Raw genomic sequence first — 23,143 nt, 5'->3', positions numbered from 1 at the left:
GGTTTTTTGCAACAAGTTAGTCACAGTGATTGCCTGTGTGCTCTTCAGTGCCCTCTCTCATCTAGTCTGTCTCTCTTATGGAAACTAAGAGAAAAGCTATTGTCATGCAGTCCTGTAGCGTCCTGCACCGAGCTGTATGATTATACGGCAGTTTACTGAATTTGTAGTGCATGCGGGGTTCTTTCTGGATGGAAAATGCTGTTTAATTATAAAATACACTCTGTTATTTGTTAAAACAGCAATGGGTTTAAAGACAATAGTAGTAGTTTAAGTAGAGGCTGCATACCTTTTACTGTGCAGTCAATAAAAATGTGTACGTCCTTTTGCAAGGAAGATAGTTGCAATGGACTATTGTCAATCTAGTCTCTCACTAACCTGCTCTGTGATTTTTAGGTTACATCCATTTATTACTTTCTGCCTCGGATTACCCATGTCTCTCATTTTGCCTAATTTCTGAAAAAAATGTTTATTGGGGTATTGACAAAAAGGGGTGAAATGGCCTGTTGTAAGTATTTTGAACTATAACAAATTCTTTTTCATAAACTGGATGCTGAAAACTGTACTGTGTTTTTTTTTTTTTTTTTTTTTTTAATTTTCCCCTTCAGGAATCCCATGTGTTTTTTGGAGCGACTGTTTTAAAACTAGTTAACTGATGAGAAAAAAATCAAGGTTGTGTGTGTGTGTGTGTGTGTGTGTGTGTGTGTGTGAGAGGAATATCTGTTGAAGTAGAGACTAAAGACTGAAATATAGGATGGTTCTGGCAAGGTATAAGTATGTAAATGCATTATCAATATTTAAACATGGCTTATGTTATATTCAGAACTTTTCAAATGGTAGTCACCTGTTTAAGAAGCATTGATGTAACTGAAAGCAGAATTTTGTGTTTTAGCAGATGCTCAAAAAGAGGAAGTTTGAATGCAAATGCATTTATAAGCTACAATCTTGTTACTAGGAAAAAAAGCCCATAATTTGGTTGTAGAACAGCTTTAATTATAGGTCTGTATTCTTAAACATCACTGTAGTGTGTGTAAATATTTGGAGGGCTTGCGTATCCCTAGTATTTTATGGTACTCTTTATGTCAGCAGAAGTGCTAATGTTGCCAGTATAATTACTGGCCAAAGAAGCCACCTCAAGTTCTGCATTTCTCTAGCACACAGGGCCTTTGTGTTTCAGGTGAGTGCAAACATTGGAGAGATGAGCTGTATTTTTGTTTGTTTTTTTGTTAGGGGAGGAATGTTGGGGTTGGAACTTTATAAAGAGTGGCTTGCTTATGATGAGTGTTCATAGGGGCTCATTACTGCAAGCGATTGATGTGATATAAAGCCTCACCTCTCAACAGTTGGCTTGATTCCCATCCAGAATGCATATGACTGAACAAATGGAATAGCTGAGGGCTCTGTTGTCTATATAAAATGCATATGTGGTTTCTCCTCTGTTCCTAATGCCTCCTTTCACAAAAGCAACAAGCACTGTAGTTTGCATCCATGTGTTAGCAGACTCCATGGAAAAGCTAATGATCAGATACAGGGGCATGAATTCCTTAGCACTCACAAGCCCTAAGACGGAAGTGTGATCTCTAAGTCATCACTGAGGTATTCCAACAGCCTAGTGCATGGAAGTTTCTGTTGCCACAACTGTGCATGTTCCATGGATAAAAATAGTACTTCTCTCTGAGTCTGTATGCCATCCTTAATGAGCATTTAACTTACGTCACACAATTACATTAGAACACACTGTCTTGCAGTGATTTCTGTTTTCTAATTCTAATTGATGGAGGCAAATGGAGTTTTTCTTTTATCATATCTATCTTTTATGTCTTATTAAGATATAGTCTGATGAGTGAAATAATCATCAGGACATCTGTGTAAAATACAGATATGAAAAAGAAATGAGCTTGAATGTGAACATGTGTTAGTTATCGCAGTCCTGAACCCTGGATAGAAGGGGGGGAGAGGGGAGTCACATCCAAGTTTCTAATTTACCACACTAAGCTAAGGAAACGTAAAACTACATGCTGGGACAATAACAGGCTCTAACAGCATACAGTGGTTGTTATTTATTGTTTGTATTGCAATTCCAAAATGAGGGAGTGTCCCACTGTGCTGAGCATTGCGTGAACATAAGGGGCAGTCCTTAATATAGATGGCATGTAGATGGTTCCCCACCCCTGGGATATAGTGTACTTGGACATTCTGAAAGCTTTTGACAGGGTCCCTTATCAAAGGCTCTTAAGCAAAGTAAGCAGTCAGGGATCACTAACTAGTGAAGAGACCGAAACCAAAAGATAGGACTAAATGGTCAGTGTTTACACTGCAAAGAGATAAATTGTGGTATCCCCCCAAGATCTGCCTCTGAACCAGTGCTGTTTAATATATTCATAAAGGTCTCTAAAAACATCACCTCAAAGTACAGTGACAGTCAAAAAGCTAGCACTATAAGGAACCATTAGGAAAGGGATAGTTAATAGAACAGAAAATATAATGCCATTTTGTATACATCCTGAGCATGCTCACACCTTGAATTCTGAGGGCTTTTGTGGTTACCCCACTTCAAAAACATATATTAGAATTATAAAAGACATTAAGATGACCGACAAATGATTAAAGGTATGGAACAGAGTAAAATGAGTAAAGATTACAAAGACTGGGACTTTTCTATTTGGGAAAGAGATGATTCGGGTACCTCTACACTGCAGAGGAAGATTGAAGCTGCCACTGTCAATCTTACAGGGTTCAAATTAGCCGTTGAGTTAAGACAGCTAATTCGAACTGAGAGGGGTGCTCCTGTCGATGCCAGAAACCCTCATTTTGCAAGAGTAAGTGAAGTCAAAGGAAGAGTGTTCTTCCTTTGAGTTCCTACTATGAAGACAGTGCCAAAAGTCGAGTTACGCAACTTCAGCTATGAAGTAACTTATCTTAATTCAACTTTGTAACTTAGTGTAAACATATCCTAAGAGTAGATATGATAGAGGTCTATATAATTTTTAGAGGGAATTTTACAGCTTCATATGAGGAGGGAATGGAAGGAGTATCCATTTTCTAATATGAACAGGTAAACTGAAAGCAAAGTTGCGTTTCTGAAATATCTGGCAGGAGGACATTTATATCTTTTAAAGCTATTCTGGGCACCCTACTTATTATATTTTTTGAAGTGATATTCTTAGAAATAGATTAAGCCTAATTCAAGAAATGTGCATAAGTGGTTCTTAAATGCAGTCAGCTTTGATGACCAGAGTCTGTGGCACTCAAAAGAGTGACTTTGTAATGTAATTATTTTGCTCTTCATAGGGCCTGGACTTTTAAAGCTCCTGTCAATACTAATTTTGGAGAAAAATTGTCATCAGTTGTTATTGTTCTCCTCTAGAGCATTTCTCCATCTCGCCCACTTTTGATCTAGCAATTTCCTGCCCAGAAACTATGTGAAGTTCTGGAACTGCTGGTGAAGACAGGTAGGGAAGTGAATGAGAGAGTGTTCTCACTGTTTTCAGTGAAATGATTAGTTCACAAATGTTGTTTGAGATTATTTTAAAGGATGTTAATCCTATTTGAAGAAATCCTACATAAACATTTTGTCCATTGCAGATTGTGTAATACATATTTTGTAAAGATTTACAAACATCAGCTGAAAAAGGTACCTGCTGTTCAAGAATACGGTGTCATTTTTAGAGGCAGGTTTCAGAGCTAGATGTCTCATTGACCATGTCTGGTATGGCAAGGTCCTATGTTCCACTTACTTTATTCTACAAAATATTTACCAGAGTATATGAAAATTGGCATAACAAAACATTAATACTCAGCAAATACAGCTGAATAAGTGGGTTATGCCCACGAAAGCTCCTGTTACTATCTATATTTTTTGGTTAGTCTCTAAGGAGCTACCGGACCATTCCTTATTTTTTAACATATGGAACAGTAAATGGCAGATTCTAGTTTTATAGAACAGATGCTTTTTAATAAAATAGGAGTGCCTGTAGGAGGGGAAGAGGAGGTATTTACCTGTAACTAGATGTTCTTCAAGATGTGTGGTCCCTATTTGTATTCCAAAGGAGGGTGTACATGCGCATCATGCATAGGAGCTAGAAGTTTTTCAGCCACAGTGTCCATTGATTTGTACGGTTGTCTTACAATCACCACATGCTCAATGTAAGGTTATAAGAAGCCATGCAGGGTGACACACCCTCAAGTCCCCCTCTTACCACTGCATAGAGAGTCTGCAGAAGAGGGGAAAGTGTGTGGATATTGGAATACAAATGAAGATCACACATCTTGAAGAACCTCCTGTTACAGGGTAAGTAATCTCCTCCTCTTCTGCAGGTGATGGTCCCTATATCATGTATTTAAAATGTGTCTGAATATGAAGCAATGATCAACTCACAGGGGGGTGTGAGGATGTGATGGGTAAGGCCTGCTACAAGCTGATGCATCCTAAAGTCATATTGATGACATTGTGTGCTGTGAAAGCATGGACAGAGGGCCCAATTGCTGCCCAGCCAGTCTGGTGCTAGGGCTCATCTGCCAGGGAGGCGGAGGTGGTTGCATACATTAATGTGGAGTTTTCAGTGATCCTGCCTCTGTGGTGTGGAGTTGGATTGTGTGCACATAGCAGTACGTAATGCACTTAGCGATCCAACAGGATACACATTGTGAGGAAAAGGCTGGATTTCTTGAGCATTCTGCAATGGCTATGAAGAAGCATGGGGAGGTATGAAATGCAGGAGTCCTGTCCAAGTAGAAGGCTAGTGCCCTGTGGATGTCCAGAAATGCAGCATCCTGTCTACGGTTTTGGATGGAAGACTGGGAGGCAGATGGACAGGTTGAGATGAAACTCTGAGACAACCTTTGGGAGGAACTTAGGATGAAGGCACAGCAAAACCTTATCGTTATAGAAAACTGTATACATAGGGTCACCAATTTATTTAGCTGCTGGGCAGAAGTGATGGCTATCAGGAAGAGGACCTTCATGGATATGTGGGCAAGGAAACATGTAGCTAGTTGTTCAAATGGAGACTGGGTGAAGGTAGAGGTCCCATGGGGGAAGCAGTTCATCAGTCCCCTTAGGAATCAGGTAGTGATAGGCTGGGGAAAGACCAATTGACCATCCATGGGAGGGCGGAAGGTATGGAGTTTTATGAGGTGGACATAGCTCAAGCTGAGTGTGAGGCCTGAGTTCTTGAGTGCTAGGAAGTAGTCTAGGATGATGGACATGAAGGGGAAGTGGTGATTTTTGCACCCAGGAGGTGTTTTCAAGTATATCCCGCAAAATATACTGATTTACAGCATAGCATAGACAAAATCATTTAAAAACAGGCACATGAAAATTATTGTGTTTATATTTATTGTCAGCAATACATCAGTTATGTAAAAATAACCCATATGAAAATGTAAGACTTGTTACATTTTCACATGCCATCTATATTAACTGAATAAAGCTTAGTGACAATATACACAAATTTGCAGTAGTTGTACGTAAACATTTTGTGCATTAAAAAAGAATATACATAATTTAAAAAATAAAAATGCATTACACAATTTACAAATTAATATTAACCCAAAAAAGTAAACATTCCTCAGACAGCTGCCTCCTTATTCTACAAAATAAATATTCAAGTAAATTAAGTTAGGCAAAATAAACTCTTAACTTGCGCGAGAACGATAAAAGTAAAAGAAGATTTCAGTTTCATCCAAGTTATATTTTACAGTGATTTATACTGAGATTTAAGTGGGTCTTTTCAGATTACTATATTGAAAATTAGACTTTATTACACTTTGGTGCAGAAAGGGAATTTTAAAATGGGTGCATTGTAGTAAGTATTAAAAAAAAAAAAGCTTGTGCAGTATCAGCAAAGCTTTTAAAAGAAACAGCTCCAGGACTCAAAGCAGACACAGTAATCTAGAAATTACAGACTTTTAAAGTAAATTACGAACCACCACACCAACAATGTCTACATAGCTATTTGCTAAATAAATTTAGATCATTGGAAACATTACTTGATCACTGAAACATTACTTTCACAAACTAACAATCTACAGTAGTGGCTGCTTTAGGCACTGGATTTGTAGAAGCACTCTGGTTATTAAAGCAAATTAGTCTTCATTGTATACAATACTTATTTTTTTTTTTTTACTGTTTCAGAATAATAGGGCTTGGCCACCTTTTTATATCTTTTAGAGTTATAGACTTAAACTCTCCCCATATCCTAAACTATTTTTAAAGGTTGCCTTTTTTTTTCTAAGGAACAGGCTATTCTGGCTCCAGATTTACAAAATTTAATATAATTGTAGATCTGTACTTTATGGATTGTAAAAGCCAAACACCTATTCTTTGTTTTTATCAATAGTAGTTTTGGTTAAGGAGAAACAGATGATAAACTTTAATTGGAAATCAATTGTGAAATTTTGTGTGTCCAGGTCAAACAGCCTTCATGGAGAGTGTTACAGTGGCGCCTCCTACTAAAAGATTAACCCCTTAATTAATTAATAATGGTAAATTGCTGACAATTAAAGAACATTCCTCACTTATCCCCATGGAGAGAGGCAATCTCCATTAATTTATCTATCTCCTAGAACTGTACGGGACCTTGAAAGGTCATCAAGTCCAGTCCCCTGCCATCACAGCAGGACCAAGTACCATCCCTGACAAATTTTTGCCCCAAAATCCCTAAATGGCCTCCACAAGGATTGAACTCATAACCTTGGGTTTAACAGGCCAATGCTCAAACCACTGAGCTATCCCTCCCATGTTAGCCTAAAACAATTCAATATGCAGAAATGGGTTTTCAAAGGTAATTAATCCATGACCAAGTTTCCACATCTTATTTTTGAAGTTTTAAATTTTTTTGTGCAATTTGATAACTTTCCCACAGTCCATTTTTTGTGCATGTCTGATAAAGTAGGAACTAACTTTTTATTGTTTCTCACTCAAACACTTCAAGGAACTTAACTTTGTACATACAAGTTGTTTTTTTTTCACTCTAGGGCTATATGTAATTATGTAAGATTAAGGCCTCAATCCTGAAACTTGTATGTAAGTGAACTGCTGCAGCAGCAAGGAGTCATACTGAGTTCTGTGGTGAGGCAGTTTTCACTATCTACTGTCAAATTGCAGGATTGGGGTGTGATAGTGAATCTGCACAAATGACTACTAGAAATTGACATACACTCAACTGGTCTTGTTACCTATGCATTAGGAGAAGATCATAGTGTAATATCAAAACAGTGGTATTACCATATTCTACTTTTGATTTTTGAACAAAACACACAGATTTCAATGACAACTGAACATTGAATAAGCACTTATGCCACCCACTGATTTCAGTAGACACACAAGCCAGCCCAAAGTTGGTAAAGTATATGTATATAGTTTTATTGGCTGTACAAAAAACTGGTGAATGGTGGTAGTGATGCTCAGGAATGGTTGAGAGTATTAAAGTCCTGAGAAACCAATACCTAACTTTACACAACATTTGTTTTGAAAGGTGTTGTGATAAGGTCTTGTCATTGTATTGCTTGGTTTCCGTTTAGGTTACACTTAAAAGCCTCAGGTCATGAATCCTGTCTGTGACACATGTGTCGATACACTGGCAATACAACAGGCTTCATTTTGGAAGCATAACAATCTATTGGGCTAGAAAAGATTAAGATGCAAAGAAATTAGTGGCAATGAGCTGCTATACTGCCACAGTTATCAGAGGGTGTGTCTACACTATAGAGAACGATCAAAGCTGCTGTTGTCCATCTTTCAGAGTTTGCATTAGTGGGTCTAGTTAAGACAGCTAATTCGAAGTTTCTCCTGTCGATGCCAATAGTCCTGCTTCCATGAGTAAGGGAAGTCGAAGGGAGACTGTTCTCCCTTCGACTTCCTGCAGTGTGGACAGTACCAAAAGTCAAGTTAAGGTATTTTGATTTCAGCTACCTAATTAACATAGCTGAAGTTGCACAGCTTAATTCGATCTTGACCCGTAGTGTACACATACTCTGTTTAGTGAGGAAAATATTTTGATAGCTTTCATTAACCAGTACTTTTAATGAATATAATACTGAATAATGGAAGATTACAGCCAGTGCCCCTAATTAAAGAGAACAAGGGCAAGTTTTGCACTGGTAGCTACATTGGCAATTATTTGATTAGGGAGAGGAAAATAAGCAACTTTTCTTTTCCTAGCTGAACAAATAATCAGAATATTTCACTCAAGATGAGAGAGGGCAACCACTTTTCTTTTTTTTAACAAAGTTAACAAATATAAAAAATCTAGTCATAAACAGCCTTCAAAGTACAATTAGAAACCAACCGGAGAATCTACATTTGTATAAGTAGATGGGACAAGAAACTAGACACTTATATTACTGCCATGATGTAGACTACAAAATGGCTGTGGTGAGGAGAAACAGTGTATACAGTACATGTATTAGCTGATTCCATCCAGTCACAGTCCAAACTGAACTCTACTCTCTTCAGGATTCAAGAACATAAATGCCTATGCGACACTCCTGGCACAAGATGCATCATCATCCTTTTGAAAAGAGGCAGTTTCTATGGCAATACTAGTTAAGTGCATATCATGCTGCACTAATATAGTGCAAAAATTTGCCTTACATGTAGCAAAAAAAGATGCAGGCAACAGTTTGAGAGTTAGAGAAAGTAGAAACATATTGTAACATTTACACCAGGTATTCATTTTTTCCAGGCAGTAACCACTATAAAATACTGAATCTGAGGATGTGTTTCCTTCCTAGATACTTGTGCATATGACACTTTGGAGTGATAATAGAACAGAGTCTAGCAAGAGAGTCTTTGCCCTCTGAAATGCAGATTAACACAAGCTACCATCAAATTGCCAAGATGCTGAATTTGTTCAATCTTCTCAGTTAACATCTTATTAAGCACTAAAATGTTCTTTAACAAGTATATTATTGGACAGAATAATACATATGCGTCAACTGAGTATATAAGTTATGCTTGACTATAAAGAGTTATGGATAGCTGGATACAAACTCTTCATGCTCACTGACTATACTTGGTTAATGGTGCAGGTAAGTCTGACATCAGGGCTCTCAACTGAATACTAACTCAGCCACAGTGGTTTGGAGACTGAAGTGATTGACAGTTTCAAAAAAGAAAAAAAAAACGTATTTCCAGTTGGCCAGAATTCTCTGTGCTCGTGGTTTAGAATAAAGCAATGCCTTGAATATCCATGGCCATTATGAAAACTATTGTTCTTTGTTTTACAGCACGGTTCTTAAAAAACAAACGATGTCTAAAATCCACTCCGTAGCATGCCCTTGTGCCTCTGGACACTCTCTGATTTCAAAACAGTAATGTAGAATCCAGTTGCAATGGAAAGTTATATTTTACATATCTGCATCTCCATCATAAGCCAGCGTTAAAGGTTTCAGTCGATTGTTCTGCCTTCTCTGGGGTTTCTTTGGCTTTTTGCTGAAATGATTAATTTAATAATGTTTTAAAAAAATAAATTATTTAACTTTAAAATGAATCCCACTCTATGAATAGTTCCTATACCACATTAGGCTTTTTTTTTTTCATTTACAAACTGGTTAGTTTATTTGTTGGTAAAATATGAGTATATAAATCCTGTTTCATCTGAAATAACACATTAAACATCCAAAAGCCACAGCCTCTTTAAATACCACATTTTTAGAGACAGGATGAAAGTTTGAATCTAGATTAGGTTTTGATTCTGACACATGATTGTAGTGAAACATGTATGTGATTGGAAATTTTGCATGATCATATTATGTTAAGAAATGACCTATATTTTGAACGGTGTTTTGCTCTGTGCAAAATGTTGGCGTTCTCACAACAAGTCTCATTCCAGCGGTAGATGTTATTCAGAACCGAATATCTTAATCTTCCCTGACATTTTAAGGGAGTTCAGATTTGAGGTTCTGGCCCATCACTGGTGCTATTCTTTTGTCATTAATCTGAACATGGTACCTGAAATTTATCATTTACATCTTGATGTAAATGCCTATTGCAGTACCTATACCTGTGTTTAGCAAGCAGTTTTTCGCTAGTGCATCTTGATACATCCTCCAAAATACATGTATTTGCAGCAGTGGATATATTAATTCTAAATGGTATCACCATATAGGGAGTATCTATGCTGCATGGTTACCCACCTTCTAGTCAGCGTTACCTTAGATTTTAATTTAGTAGTGGTTTACATCTGTGACGGCGCGTTGGGGTCCCCCGTCTCCTGCACCTCGAAATGGCACAAACAGACTGCACCAGCCGGTGGAATAGAGGAAGTTTATTGCCTCTCCAGGATACAGCACAGCACAGATGTAATCTGGTCACAGAGCTGGGCTAGGATGCCTCAGGCCCCCTTGAGATGGGGGAGACTGGGCCCCTAAACTCCAGCCCCTTTCCCTAGGCTGTCTCCTCCATGCTCCCAGACAGCCAGCAACTAACTAACTCTCTTCCAGCCCTGCCCCCCAGCCAGGGCAGCATTCCACCTTCCTTTGTTCCTCTCCATGGGGGGTGTCTGGCCACTGGTTTGCATAGTGACTCATCCTGTTTTGCTGGGTCATGGTACCCACGGCAGCCAGTGGGGGTTACCCCAGAGCCAGCAGCATAGAAACCAGCCAGGTACCCCCACTACGTCACAACATCCATTTGGCACAGGGGTAAATATCTACCAATTCAGGAGGCTCAAGTCCATTTTGTTTGTGAATTTGTATCTTAGATTAATATGTATAGCCCTAATTGTTAGCTTGTCTTGGGATACCCCATGAAGCTTTAAACCTATCTTATTTTACCCCATCCCCGCACTGCAGGACTCCTCAGACAGCTAGCTCTACCAGCTATGTAGTTGCTTTATGCCAACAGACTACTGTAATGAACTCACCACAGAGGCAAAAATCTGGCCCACAGCATGTGGAACAAACATATAGGAATATAACAACTCAGCCCCTGGTAAATTGATACATCCGCTTTTGGTTACAAAATTTAAGCACCCTGATATACCTCTTGGAACCATTCACAGGGAACCTCCATTAGATTAGCCTTACCTGGGTACTTTTTTGGGTTACAGCTCCACAAACAAAGCTGCTGGGATATTATTCTGGGTGTTAAGAGTGATTTTTAGTGGAAGCAAACAATGTCTCCAATGCAACCACCTTTATGTGCTCGCAGCTACTGAAGACATCTTTAATGGGGCTTATATCTGTAAAACAATATTTTTTCCAAGCCCCAAGAAAGTTGTTAACAAAATGGCAATGGCCATTAATCTCATTTGGGCCAAATCATATGCACCCAAATTCTGAAGGCTGTATATTTGACGTAGTTCTCATATCTGAATCAGATTCAGTGAAATGCTCAGTCCATGTGTCCCTTGTTTGTTAAGGAATAATTTAAAAAACTCACCAGGCTAGATAGATCATAGAAACAATAAAGATGAGTAAAACAAATGCGCCAGCAGCTACACCATAAACCCAGGTCTTCAGCCTCCCATCTAAAAAGAATGAATGTTAGTCGTTAGTTTACAGGTTAGTCTTGTTGCATTGTAAGCTAGAATAGGCTGCACAGGCAGCATTAAAGCTTAATATGTATAAATGTTATTAGATTACTTAATTTACAGGCTTGGTTAAATACACTCTCAGCCTTGTCAGCATGAACAGTAATAGAGCAGGTTTGGTTTGATTCACAAGTGAGCACTGCCTCTCACTGTGAGCAGGCCAGCCACCAAAAAGGCCCAGAATCTTGTTTACATTTTGCATTTTGTGTGAATTCATAGACTGGCTGCTTATCAGGACAAGAGCAGGTGGACATGGGAGAAACTGGGTGATATGAACCTGCTCAACTGAGATCACTGACAAATTACCAGCCTCTATTTATGGTGAAGGGTATTTTAAGTGTTACTCTCCTCACTCAGGAGAGATGGGAAATACTTTAAGTACAACTTTTAGTTTGGAAAAAATAATATATATGTTCTCACTTTCACATTGGTTTTTCTCTTTTTAAATGGCATTAGTGACCATACTTTGTTTTGAATATAACAGTTCTCTTTGCTGCATACCTAAATGTTGATCCTCTTATTTCTTCCTTTTAATTGCATTGTTGGAACATCTTCTTTCTTCCCTTTACCCCAGCTCTCCATACTTATTATTGGCCTATAGAACTAGTCTGCTGTTATCAATGGCTGTGTCCAGACTCAGGGGTTTTTTCGAAAAAAGTAGCCTTTTTTCAAAAAAACCTCACCTGCGTCTAGACTGCAGCCGCGTTCTTTCGAAATTAAATCGAAAAAACGTGGCTTTTCTTTCGATGGCGGTAAACCTCATTTCACGAGGAAGAACGCCTTCTTTCGAAAGTTCCTCTTTTGAAAGAAGGCGTTCTTCAATGTAAATAGGGCTTCTTCGAAAGAGAGCATCCAGACTCACTGGATGCTTTCTTTCGAAAAAGCAAGCCGCTTTTTCGAAAGTTCAACGTGCAGTCTAGACACTCTCTTTCGAAAGAGGCTCTTTCGAAAGAGGCTTGCAGTCTAGACATAGCCAATGATCTATCTGCACAGCTCATTTTCACATGCAGCTAATTACAAGGCATATCATATTACCTCTTTTGCCCGATGTCAAACAGGCTCTAACAGCCTCAACTGAACACCCCACTCATCTGTGGAAAAAGAGGGAGAAAGCTGCTCTGATCCTCTAGTGTGTTGTAGCTGAAAGCTCTAAATAAACCTTTCATAAGCTAGGGTACCCTGTTGTAGACCAAAAGTGTTGTTAATGCCTTGTCCCTTTTTAACTTCGGGGAAAGTTTGCAACTCCAGAAATGTGAAGGTGGAAGCTGAGCCTGCAAAGATTCCATGATCTGTTGAGCCCCAAGATGCATTTCAGAAAAGCTCAGAGAGAAGAAATTATTTATTTCTATTTTCTTTTTAAAAATACATTTGGGTTTGAACTATTTTGACACTGGGACTTTTTTTTTCTGAGCTAGGTCACCTGCCCCTACAATGAATCTAATATTTGAAAACAAATTCTTATGCAATAGGCCATGGGAATAGTGAGTGGCTTGTGGCTATCTTCAATGGGCTTATTTTGCCCTAAGACACATTACATCTTATACCACCCAATCACATTCATGTGAATTATTTTACAGACACAGGGTCAAATTGTGCCTTGAATATACCATATACACACCAGGACTGTCAGTAGTGTGGTATAAGATGTAATGTGTCTTCGGGCAAAATATGCCCATTGAGGATAGCCACAAGTCACTTACTGTTCCCATGGCATTGTTTTAAATTTCACACCAGCAAGTATTGGTGAAAATGAGGGCTTCAAACCAACTCTTTACAGTGTTTTGATAACATCACAGAATCAAGGATCTATTTCAATGCAGGCTTCCGGGGAACTTGTTACAGTTTAATAATGATAAACCTAGTCACACTAAGTTTGCCTTTTAAACTTGCCAGTAGCCTTCCATGCTGCTGCACAGGTAGGTATGCAGATTTTATACTACCTAACAACCCAGGGCCTGGTGCTGGTAGTCATCGGACTACTTGATTTAGACTAATTAATACAAAAACATTTTTGCTGGACTAATAAAATGGAATAACCTGAAGCAATGAAACAACTGATCCATTAAAGATGGACTAAGGCAGTAGATTTGCCCTGACTTATCCAGTATCGGAAGTGATAGCAATTCAGATTTCATTATGACTGAAGTGTTTAATGTCTTCCTTAAAGGGTTATTTATATTCAGCAAAGTGTAAGCAGCAGCAGCAGGGGGAATCACTCACAATTTCTGATATGTTTTTAATATACACCTAATACAAAAGTTCAAGTTCTATAATGTTAACTGGAAATTTGCAATAAAGTGCCTAAAATGATTCTTTCAGAACTAATGGGGTAATTTTCAGGGATGGGAGATTTATATAACTGTTTAACCAAAATTGGAACTGAATCAAATAAACCTGAATCTGACTCAGAATTCAAAATATGCTTGCTTTTTACATGTGCACCCTCTTTCCCTGATTTTCATCAAAAGTCGAATTTCCAAAACAACAAAGAATTTTTTTTGTGCAATTCATGTTTCACTTGTGATAACTGGTATTTCCGTTTTAGCTGAAATTAGGAAGTACTGGAAATGTTGTAAAATCCTGATTTTGCAAGATTTCCAAATCAGCTGTATCTGATTAGTCTCAGAACTGATCTAGGGATGAACATTCATGTTTCTAGATGTTTATTTGAATAAGATTTTCTCTCACTTTTAGGTAATAGCAATTGATTGAGATTTTAAAATAGGTCAATTGGAACAGCTAGCCATCAGTCACATCAAAGAGTTTCATCAAATGTACAGAATGAGGTAGCATGTAAGAAATATGAAGTACTTATTGAGGGAGCACCTTTTTTTATTGAAGTTGTTTTAACAGTGGCCCAGAATAGGCGTGCACACGGGGTGTGCCCAGGCACACCCTAATGTTTCAAAGGGGGCGTGAGCAAAGGAGCATGCTTCGGCGCTCTGGGGAATGGACACCGTGCTGGATTTGCCCGCATGCGCGGCCAAAACCGGTGGGTCTTAGGACCCCAAGGAAAGAGGCGGCAGGGACCCAGCCGCCCCGTCAAGCGAGGTGAGTTTACACCCCGCGCGGGAAGGCGGGGGGGTGGAGCATGCCCTGGGCACGGGAGCAAGTGTAGCATGGCTGGCCCTGGGGACCGGGGTTGGGGGCAGCGCGGCTGGCCCCAGAGAGGGAGGGCGGGGGGCAGTGCGGCTGGCCCCCAGCCCACCCTAGAGTTGCTTCCCATCCCCTCTTCCTCCCAGCCAGTCCCTGCCCCCCAGCCAGTCCCTCTTCCTCTCCCCCCCCCCATGATCAAGTGTGTCTGTTTTTTGGGGGGAGGGTCTACCTGGCAACCCTACAACTCAGACCCAGTGCAGGCATCAAGTGATGGGGATTGCTGGAACTTTAGGAACCAGAGACTGCGGGGTGAGGCCCAAAAGGGGGCCGAGAAACCTATGAAAGACAGAGTAGGGGGAGCACCAGAAGGGTGACAGTCAGGGTGACCCTAGAACTCTGTTACAGACCAGCTGGCGGCTGCTGGAAGAGGAGAGAAAAATAGGGGGTAAGGGTCAGAGTGGAAGGGGCTTGTGCTGAGGGGAGGGGGGCAGGTCAGGAGAAGAAACGGGAAGGCACCAAGGGACAGGGTGTAGGAGAGAGACAAATGCCAGGGGGCCAAGTGGAGACAATGAGGAAAAGGGCAGGAGGGGAGGTGTCAGTGAGAATGGGGGACAGGATGATGCTAGCAGAAGAGAGGGGGAAAGGGGAGGTTTGGGAGAAGGCTTGAAAGAAGGGGTGGGCATGAGGAGAACGGGGGCAGAGGGTGGTGAGGGAGTGGGCATCAGGCAGAAAGAAGGCAAAGGGGGCAGGGGCAGGCACCAGGAGGCTGCAGGTGCCAGGGGATTCCAGGGGGTGAAGCAAAAGGGCAGACACCTGCAGGGGAGGGACCAGCACCAGAGGAGAGAGGCAGGGCAGGTGTGTAGAGGGAGGTGTTAGGAGAGGGGATGAGGAGGGGTAGCTCACATGATCAGAGTGGGGCTACTGGAGGAGTGGGCATAGGGGGGAGAGAGAGGCTGGTGGAGGGGGGCAGGTCTCAGGGAGGCTGAGGGCAGTGAGAAGGGCAGGAGTCAGGACAGCAGAGGTGGGTGAGTGGTTGCGGGGGCAGCAGGCACCAGGGGAGCTGATGGAGCAAGCAGAGGAGACAGAGCAGCAGAGGGGAAAGGTAGAGGTTCATAAGATATTTATTAATAACTTGGGTGCCACAGTGGCACATCCAAACAAGCCACAAACTCAGTACTGGTGCACAACACAAAATTTATTGTGCTCATGGGACGAAACTTTTAGAGGGAACACTTCCCCCAGCCTCTCCATCTCCCCCTCCCCCCCGAGTTAATGTCACACACATTGGGTTAATGCAATTGCAGGATAGTTGCGTAAGGGGGGTTTGGTGAGGGCTAAACTAATCCCTATTGGTAAGAGGATGGTGGGAGATCACATGACACCTTTTATTTCTGGTCATGTGTCCATATTGCCCCGAAAGTGTTACCTCCAGAGGTGTGGCTAATGTGGGTCAAAGTACATTTAAAAAAAATTCTTTGAGTGCACACCCTAATGAAATGTGCTGCACACGCCTATGTGGCCCAGTACTTAAAAGTATTGACTCGTTGGAGTAGGGACGATATTTTTGTTGTGTGTGTACTGCACCTAGCATAATGGAGTCCTGGTACTACTACAACACAAAACAACTACTATTGTGTTGCTCTGATAAGATCAGGCTACAAATATAGTTGCATCCAATCAAGATAAACTGTTCATCCACCATGTTTCTGCAGTTGTCAGTAGCAAATTTAAGTGACGAGGCAGATACTTTTAGGTAAGATATAAGCATAATAAAACTTTCAGAGGAAAATCTGACCGCTAAAATAGTCTACAAACAGCAACCACACTAGTGGAAGCAGTGAATAGAAAAGCCACTGAGGTCCTTGTCTTTAGAGAGTCTTCCGACCTTCTGTCAGTCATGTCAGTCATGTTCTTGACCCTGATACCCTAATTTGTTTTCCAATAACTGAACATGAAAACATAAGAATGGCCATACTGGGTCAGACCAAAGGTCCATCTAGCCCAGTATTCTGTCTTCCCTCAGTGACCAGTGCCAAGTGTCCCAGAGGGAGTGAAGAGAACAAATAACTTGATCCCTCTCTTGTCATCCATTTCCAGCCTCTGACAAACAGAGACTAGGGACACCATTCCTAGTGAATAGCCTCCATGAATTTATCTAGTTCTTTTTTGAACCCCGTTAAAGTCCTACTCTTCACAACATCCTCTGGCAAGGAGTTCGACAGGCTGACTACACTGCGTAAAGAAAATCTTCCTTTTGTTTGTTTTAAACCTTCTACCTTTTAATTTCATTTGGTGACCCCTAGATCTTATGTTATAGGAACAAGTAAATAACTTTTCCTTATTTGCTTTTTCCACACCAGTCATGATTTTATAGACCTTTCTCATATATCCCCTTAGTCTCCTCTTTTCTACAAAGATTGATGTGAACTGTAACTGTTTTCCATTCTTTCACAGTATTTTCCCTCTCAATGGTAAATTTCAAACAGGAAGTATCAGGGAAGAAAATCTTATCCCTTCTGTAATATATGGTTTAATTTAAACATACCGATGTAGCAGCAATGAATGGTGGGGATTATTTGTGTCTCTTTCCTTTTGTTCAATCCTTGCAGATGACTGCCTTCTTAAACAAACATTTAATGGCTTTTGGCATCAGAGCAGCTTAAATGCCAAACCCTTTGGCAGTACTTAGCATTATTAAGTTCTCATGTAATGACTTCACCTGGCCCGAAAGGCTGCAGAAACCAGGTCCTTCCTCGTCCTGACTGGTTACTGGATGGCTGGGTGGGATTCACAGCTCGACTGGTTTTCACATCTCCTTTTTTGTCCTCTGTGGTGGGGATCACTACCACGGGGATGAGCGTGCACTCCTCGAGTGTGCCATCAGAGGACATTACTTCAGTGTATCCTTCTTCACAGCCACACGTTCTAGTCTGTAAGGAACAAGTGTTTATGCTGCGTAGCAGAAACACACAGCTTTCTGAGTGCTATAAATCATGACAACATTGATGACTGGAAGATTGTTTTGATGAGCGTTAGCCTGGAGGGCAGGCAGCTCTGAATGTATGTATTTGTGTGGCATCACCTAGTTTAAATATTTAATGGATGGATTAATTATTTGAGGTTGATGACAAAAATTCTAGTCAGAGGTCTGAAAATGCTTCACCAGTAATGATTGTATGTGCAAAGTATTTTCAAAACTAATGAGGGCCTATGTACTATGTTTCATTATAAAGTCTTTTAGCCTTTACTACTGTTGTGTTGTAGAGTACACTAATGTACTGAAACAACATTGTTCCGATGGAGTGACACATACCTCACTACAGTAAGAATGGGGTTGATTGCATGGTGGGTTACATGACCTGTCAGCATCTGGTTGACGCATCACTACACAGCCCCCTGTAGGATAGAAAATCAGATTTTGACATAAGAACACCTCACCCCCGGTTGAAATTACTGGCTTCAACCATGAAATGGCACTTGATACAGCATGTCACACATTTTTTTTTTAAATCACAAGGTATTTTCTTGCTTGTATGAACTTAGGATGATACTACTGTACCAAAGCAGGAGGAAGATGGTTTTCTTAGTCCTGCATTAATTCTTGTAGGCAGAGTGCAGCATCTGTAAAATTTATTTGTATTGATCTGCACTTTATAAGAAGGTGTTTGACATGCTACATATCTTTATGTACCTTTTAAGGATTGCTCAACCCAGGGATAATGCTTGTTTGTGTGTAGGGGGCTGCATTTTGTTTTTCAATGGGTAATCATGTTCATGGCTCTAACTAGACAGCCAAGAAAAACATCATGCAATTTTTCTACAGAGTGCTTTACATGGGGAAAACATTAAAGGTCTTTTTTTCTCCTCTGCATATTTTGTCTTGTCTTAATTTATCTAAAGGTCAATCTCTCTCTGAATTTCTAAACATGGGGGGGTGGGTGGGCAGGGAGATGTCTATGGTGCTCCCTTGCCAGTTATAAAGCAGCTGTTACGGGGTCAGGTTTCTTGAGGATAGAAATGTCCTGAAGGAGGACTGAGAGCAACATAAATATTGAGCCCTTTGCCACTAACAGCTCCATTTTTCCAATCCTTTGCTCTTAATGGAAATTGTCACCCTTATTAATACAGGCTTATGTACAGTACAAAGCTATTTGTTATGGACCAAGACACAATCAGGCTTTCAGCATCATTTCAGCCACAACTCTTAGCCATTTACTCTCAATAAAGCCAAGCACACAGATTCTTTCTGTCCTGGAAAAGATGGCAGTGTACCAAGCAGGATACATTTTTTTACATGTAGAGGTCACCCATTGCAACGTGCTTGCACTATGCCCCAAATCCTCCAAAAGTAATTACACTATTATACTGGTGTGAAATGATGGTGAAATTCTGATAAGTGACTGTGGTCACTCCCACAGAGGATGCAGTTAGAGGCAGTTTTTTATAGCCATGGGTTAAGAGGAGGGCTGATGATGAACAAAGGAAACCCAGCCACAAGAAATGTTGCCCACCCATAGGGAATACCACATGCTTGCAAGCGCTCATGCAACAAAGTATCAGTCCTCCAGAGAGCTGCTGAAAGAAAGAGCTGCCTCATCACTCATTTCAATCTGAGCTAAAGAAGCTATGAAAACACCATCCTAAATGAATAAAAACAAACAGTTCAGAACTATATTGGGTCAGAATAAATCTGCACAAATGAATACAAATGGAAATATAATTTACCATGCAACATTTGAATATATAGGAATGAAAATAAACTATTTCTTAACCCATCCAGCAAGATGGCAGCTGCAAAGAAATACAGAGCTCTCAGCAATGGGATGACACCAAGCTACATTCTGTTGTTACAAGTGCAACTCCAGTGAAATAAAGGCTGGGGGCCAGTGTCTGTTTCTGAGGGCAGATTTGGTCTCTTAATGAGCTCTATGTGTGGTATTGGAAAGCATACCTAACACTTTGAAAATATGCGTGGTAGAACTAAGAGTTCCAATCTGATCCTTAAGTCTTGTATGTTCAATAGAATAAGAAGTCTCCTGAAGTCCTATTGGTCAATCAAGTGCTTTGCTCCATCAGGACCAGAAGCCCATATAAGATTTTATTTAGAGCTGGATGGAGAAAAATAATTCAGTTTTGGATGATTTCTGTATTTCCAACTTTGGAACAAAGCTCTCTACCTACTAGGATAATTAAGTACAGGACTAAGTTAGGAAGAGAGTTAGTGGAATCCTGGCAATGGAGAGTTCATAAGAACAGGTTAAACAAACAGGTGTCAGGGATAGTCTTGGATTAAGTCCTGCCTTGGTCCAGGAGGGTGGCCTAGCTGACCTCTCAAGGTCCCTCCTAGCCCTACATTTCTTTGATAAAATCCAAAATGTTTAGAAAATCTCTCTAAAAGGGAACAGAGCTCTGGCTCTGAGGCAGTCCACTGTGGAGCCATAGACCCTGGAAGCCTTGGGGTTCCTGGCAGGCCAGTACACAGACTAGCCAAAGCTGATTACCCACAAGCCTGAGAGAAAAGTGGACCAGCCGAGAGGAAACCAGGCAGATAATCATCAGTAGTGCCAGAATAAACCAAATAAAAAAATAAGATGTGCCCCCCACAACTTTGTTTACAACCTTAGAGCTTCCCAATGGATTTAATTTTACAATAGTGCTTGTAAAATCCTCCACAAATCCTTGGGCAAGGAGGGGGTAGGAGGGTGGTGGTTCTGCACTCCCAGAAGGGGTGGGTCTGAGGACAGCTGGCCCTCAGTGCTGTCCAGAGCACAGGATGCTTCCCCAAACCCTTAGTGCTGGCTTGCAGTGCATGGCATGGTGCTCTACTAGCATTTTCAAGGGCCCAGGGCTCCAGCTGCTGTTGCCACTGCAGCAGTGGGAACCCCAGGCCTCGTTGAATTGCCAGGCCTTGGGGCAACTGTCCACTTAAACACCCCTCCCCCCGGTCAGTGGGCCTAATCCAAGGATACTAAATTAAGGAAAAATGTACATGATCACATTACTGAGATTAAAAATTACATGAGCCTTGCAGCTGCTAACACAATTTTGTGTGGAATTATAATATGCCTGCAGACTGGACCTGCAATAACTTTGTGAGGAGGATACATTATAACATTTTTACCAATGCCAATTAACACACAAGAAACACAAATGGCTCCAAAGGATTATTAAAGCATTCTGTGGTGATACTACATGGATTAAAGTTCCAATGGCATGACATACAGTAACAGTTATTTCAGAATTATTCAGGTCTGTCATATCACCAGTCCATAGATTAAAGTTCCATTTGTATGTGTTCAGTGGAATACACATATCTAAGAATAAGTCAAGCTATGAGTCTGATGTACCTACATAAAAAAACCATACTACATTCTTCAATTCGGAGGCCTCAGATTGTTTCTTAATTTACCTTTTTGTGTCTGCCTATTGCACCACAAATAGCAAAATATACATAACAATGCCTCTTTAGTATTTTGAGGCAAAAGAATGAATTAAACCCATTAATCAATTCACTGATCTTATGTCAAATTCTTATTATTTTAACATCTTATACACCATGAAGTTGTCTCCCTCTGTGAATACATACATATGTGTATATGTGTGTGTATGACACACATATATTCCATACACACGATATACATATTTGTATAAAAAGATTTTTGTGTAATAGGGAAACTGTTGATATCTGAATTCTTAACGCTGGTGTACGATGAACATTTTAGGCAAGTATAATGTAAAATATTCAGTTTGCAATGAGGAAGGCATTATTTTATAACAGTAGGTTTTACAGTGTCATCAGTTGAGTTTTGGAAAAAGATCTTTCAAGCACTTTCAGCCAGGGAATAATACAATGATTTGAAATAAAACTATACTAATACTGAATATTCAGTTACTCTGTATTGTTATCAGAAAATATAATGTCTGATAAGTATTTGAAATCTTTTGACAAGAGCAACAATGTCTCCACTCCTTTTTATTCTTTCATGGCCTGACTGAGCTCTATGTAAGATAAATGAAAATAATAGTTACCTGTAACATTTAAGCCATCTGTTCTTTGGCACCATACTGTCCGAGAAGATCCCTTCCATGGGCTAGCCATCCACTTGTATTCATGACACTGGCCATCTGCATGTAAAGCATTGACACTAACAAATAATGGACAAAGCCCCAGGAAAATGCCAGGTTATTTAGCACGGACAGATATCTCTAACAGCAAATGAGAGAGGTAAATAAAACTAGAATTGAGAAAAAAAATCACACTATACTGTTTTATACAAATCTTATTTTTATGCAGTTTTGGAGAAAGTTCAAATAAAACAATAGACCAAATATGCTTCTGAAATTACTATATATTTGATCTCCTTTCCCTCTGTTCTCATGTTATCTCTATAGCAATTTTTCTGTCCACAGAAGTATTTAACACTGAAAAACTGTACTGGTTCTATTCTTGGAGAATTTTCATGAATGAAGACAAAGCAGAAATAGACTACAAATGTTTAACTGTGTCCCGATTAGTTATGGCCACTGTATTGACCTTGATCTAGGTACATACAACTACTGTTCACTGCCCACAGCAATTTCTGTTCATGGTTCATAAGCAGTAAATGGTACTTAGGGTTTGTCTACATTAGAGCTGAAAGGAGTAAATTCCAGATGTACATTTCTAGTTCAGAGAGAGCTAGTGCCTGGATGCCTCCTTGAGCTAGCAGCTTCTGTGGCACAGAAGCCAGCAAACAGAGTGGTAAACAGAGGAGTTTGAGTGGGAGTTCTGTTGGAGGAGAACTTTGAATTTGGTTTCGTATTTGTATTGTTTGTATGTGTAGAGGCAGTGTGCTACAAGAGAAGCTGAGCCCTGATTAGAGGGCGGGACTTCACTGATTAGCAGTCCTATAAAGGTAGCCATCCAGTCAGACTGTGGCACAGACAGCTGCTGCAGCACAGGAGCCAGCAAACAGAGTTGTAAACAGGGGAGTTTGAGTGGGAGTTTGTAAGGGGATTTTGGATTGTGGGACTCGTTGGGGTTTGTTTTTGCTGGGGAGGGGGGGCGTGTTTTGGTTTGTTTTTTTGTTCGCCGGACTAACAGGATTTAGGTGAGAAGGCTGATAAACACAGAGGCAGCAGTGGCCATGGCCCAAGTAGTAGAGAATACAAGGAGGATGATTGGATGTGGTAGCTTCAGTATGTACATGATTCTGGAAGGGTTACCTGAAAGGAGTTTTGTTTGCATGAAGTGCCACCTGATAGAGCTGATGGAAGAAAAGATCCGAGGATTGGAGATGCAGGTGAAAACTTTGGTCGAGTTTAGACGGGGGTTTGAGCAGATGATGGAGCAAAGTCATGAGGTGGCTGAAGGGGAAAGCTTAGACATGCAGATGGAAGCAAGATCAAAGGCCTCTGAGGGGAGACTGCTGGGCGAAGAAAATGGACAGTGGAAGCATGTGACTAAGAGAACCAGGCAGAAGAAAAGATGGGCCAGTGAAGGAGAAATAGAGCTCAAGAACAGGTTTGCGGAG

General features: G+C 40.5%; 1 protein-coding gene across 1 annotated transcript in view; it reads right to left on the bottom strand.

Moving 5' to 3' along the window:
- Window positions 1-5,318: 5,318 nt before the first annotated feature.
- Window positions 5,319-23,143, bottom strand: part of THSD7A (thrombospondin type 1 domain containing 7A) — a 538,075-nt gene continuing 520,250 nt past the window's right edge. The window contains exons 27-31 of the mRNA XM_025180361.2: window positions 21,660-21,755; window positions 17,944-18,026; window positions 17,350-17,560; window positions 11,384-11,471; window positions 5,319-9,433 (exon numbers count right to left, since the gene is read on the bottom strand). Coding sequence (XP_025036146.2) covers window positions 9,349-9,433; window positions 11,384-11,471; window positions 17,350-17,560; window positions 17,944-18,026; window positions 21,660-21,755 — 563 coding nt within the window. The 3' untranslated portion in view covers window positions 5,319-9,348. The remainder of the gene's footprint in view (window positions 9,434-11,383; window positions 11,472-17,349; window positions 17,561-17,943; window positions 18,027-21,659; window positions 21,756-23,143) is intronic.

Source organism: Pelodiscus sinensis, chromosome 2 (assembly GCF_049634645.1).
Source record: "Pelodiscus sinensis isolate JC-2024 chromosome 2, ASM4963464v1, whole genome shotgun sequence".
NCBI lineage: Eukaryota > Metazoa > Chordata > Testudines > Trionychidae > Pelodiscus > Pelodiscus sinensis.
The sequence above is the reverse complement of the archived record's forward strand: the minus strand, read 5'-3'. Positions and strand labels throughout refer to the sequence as shown.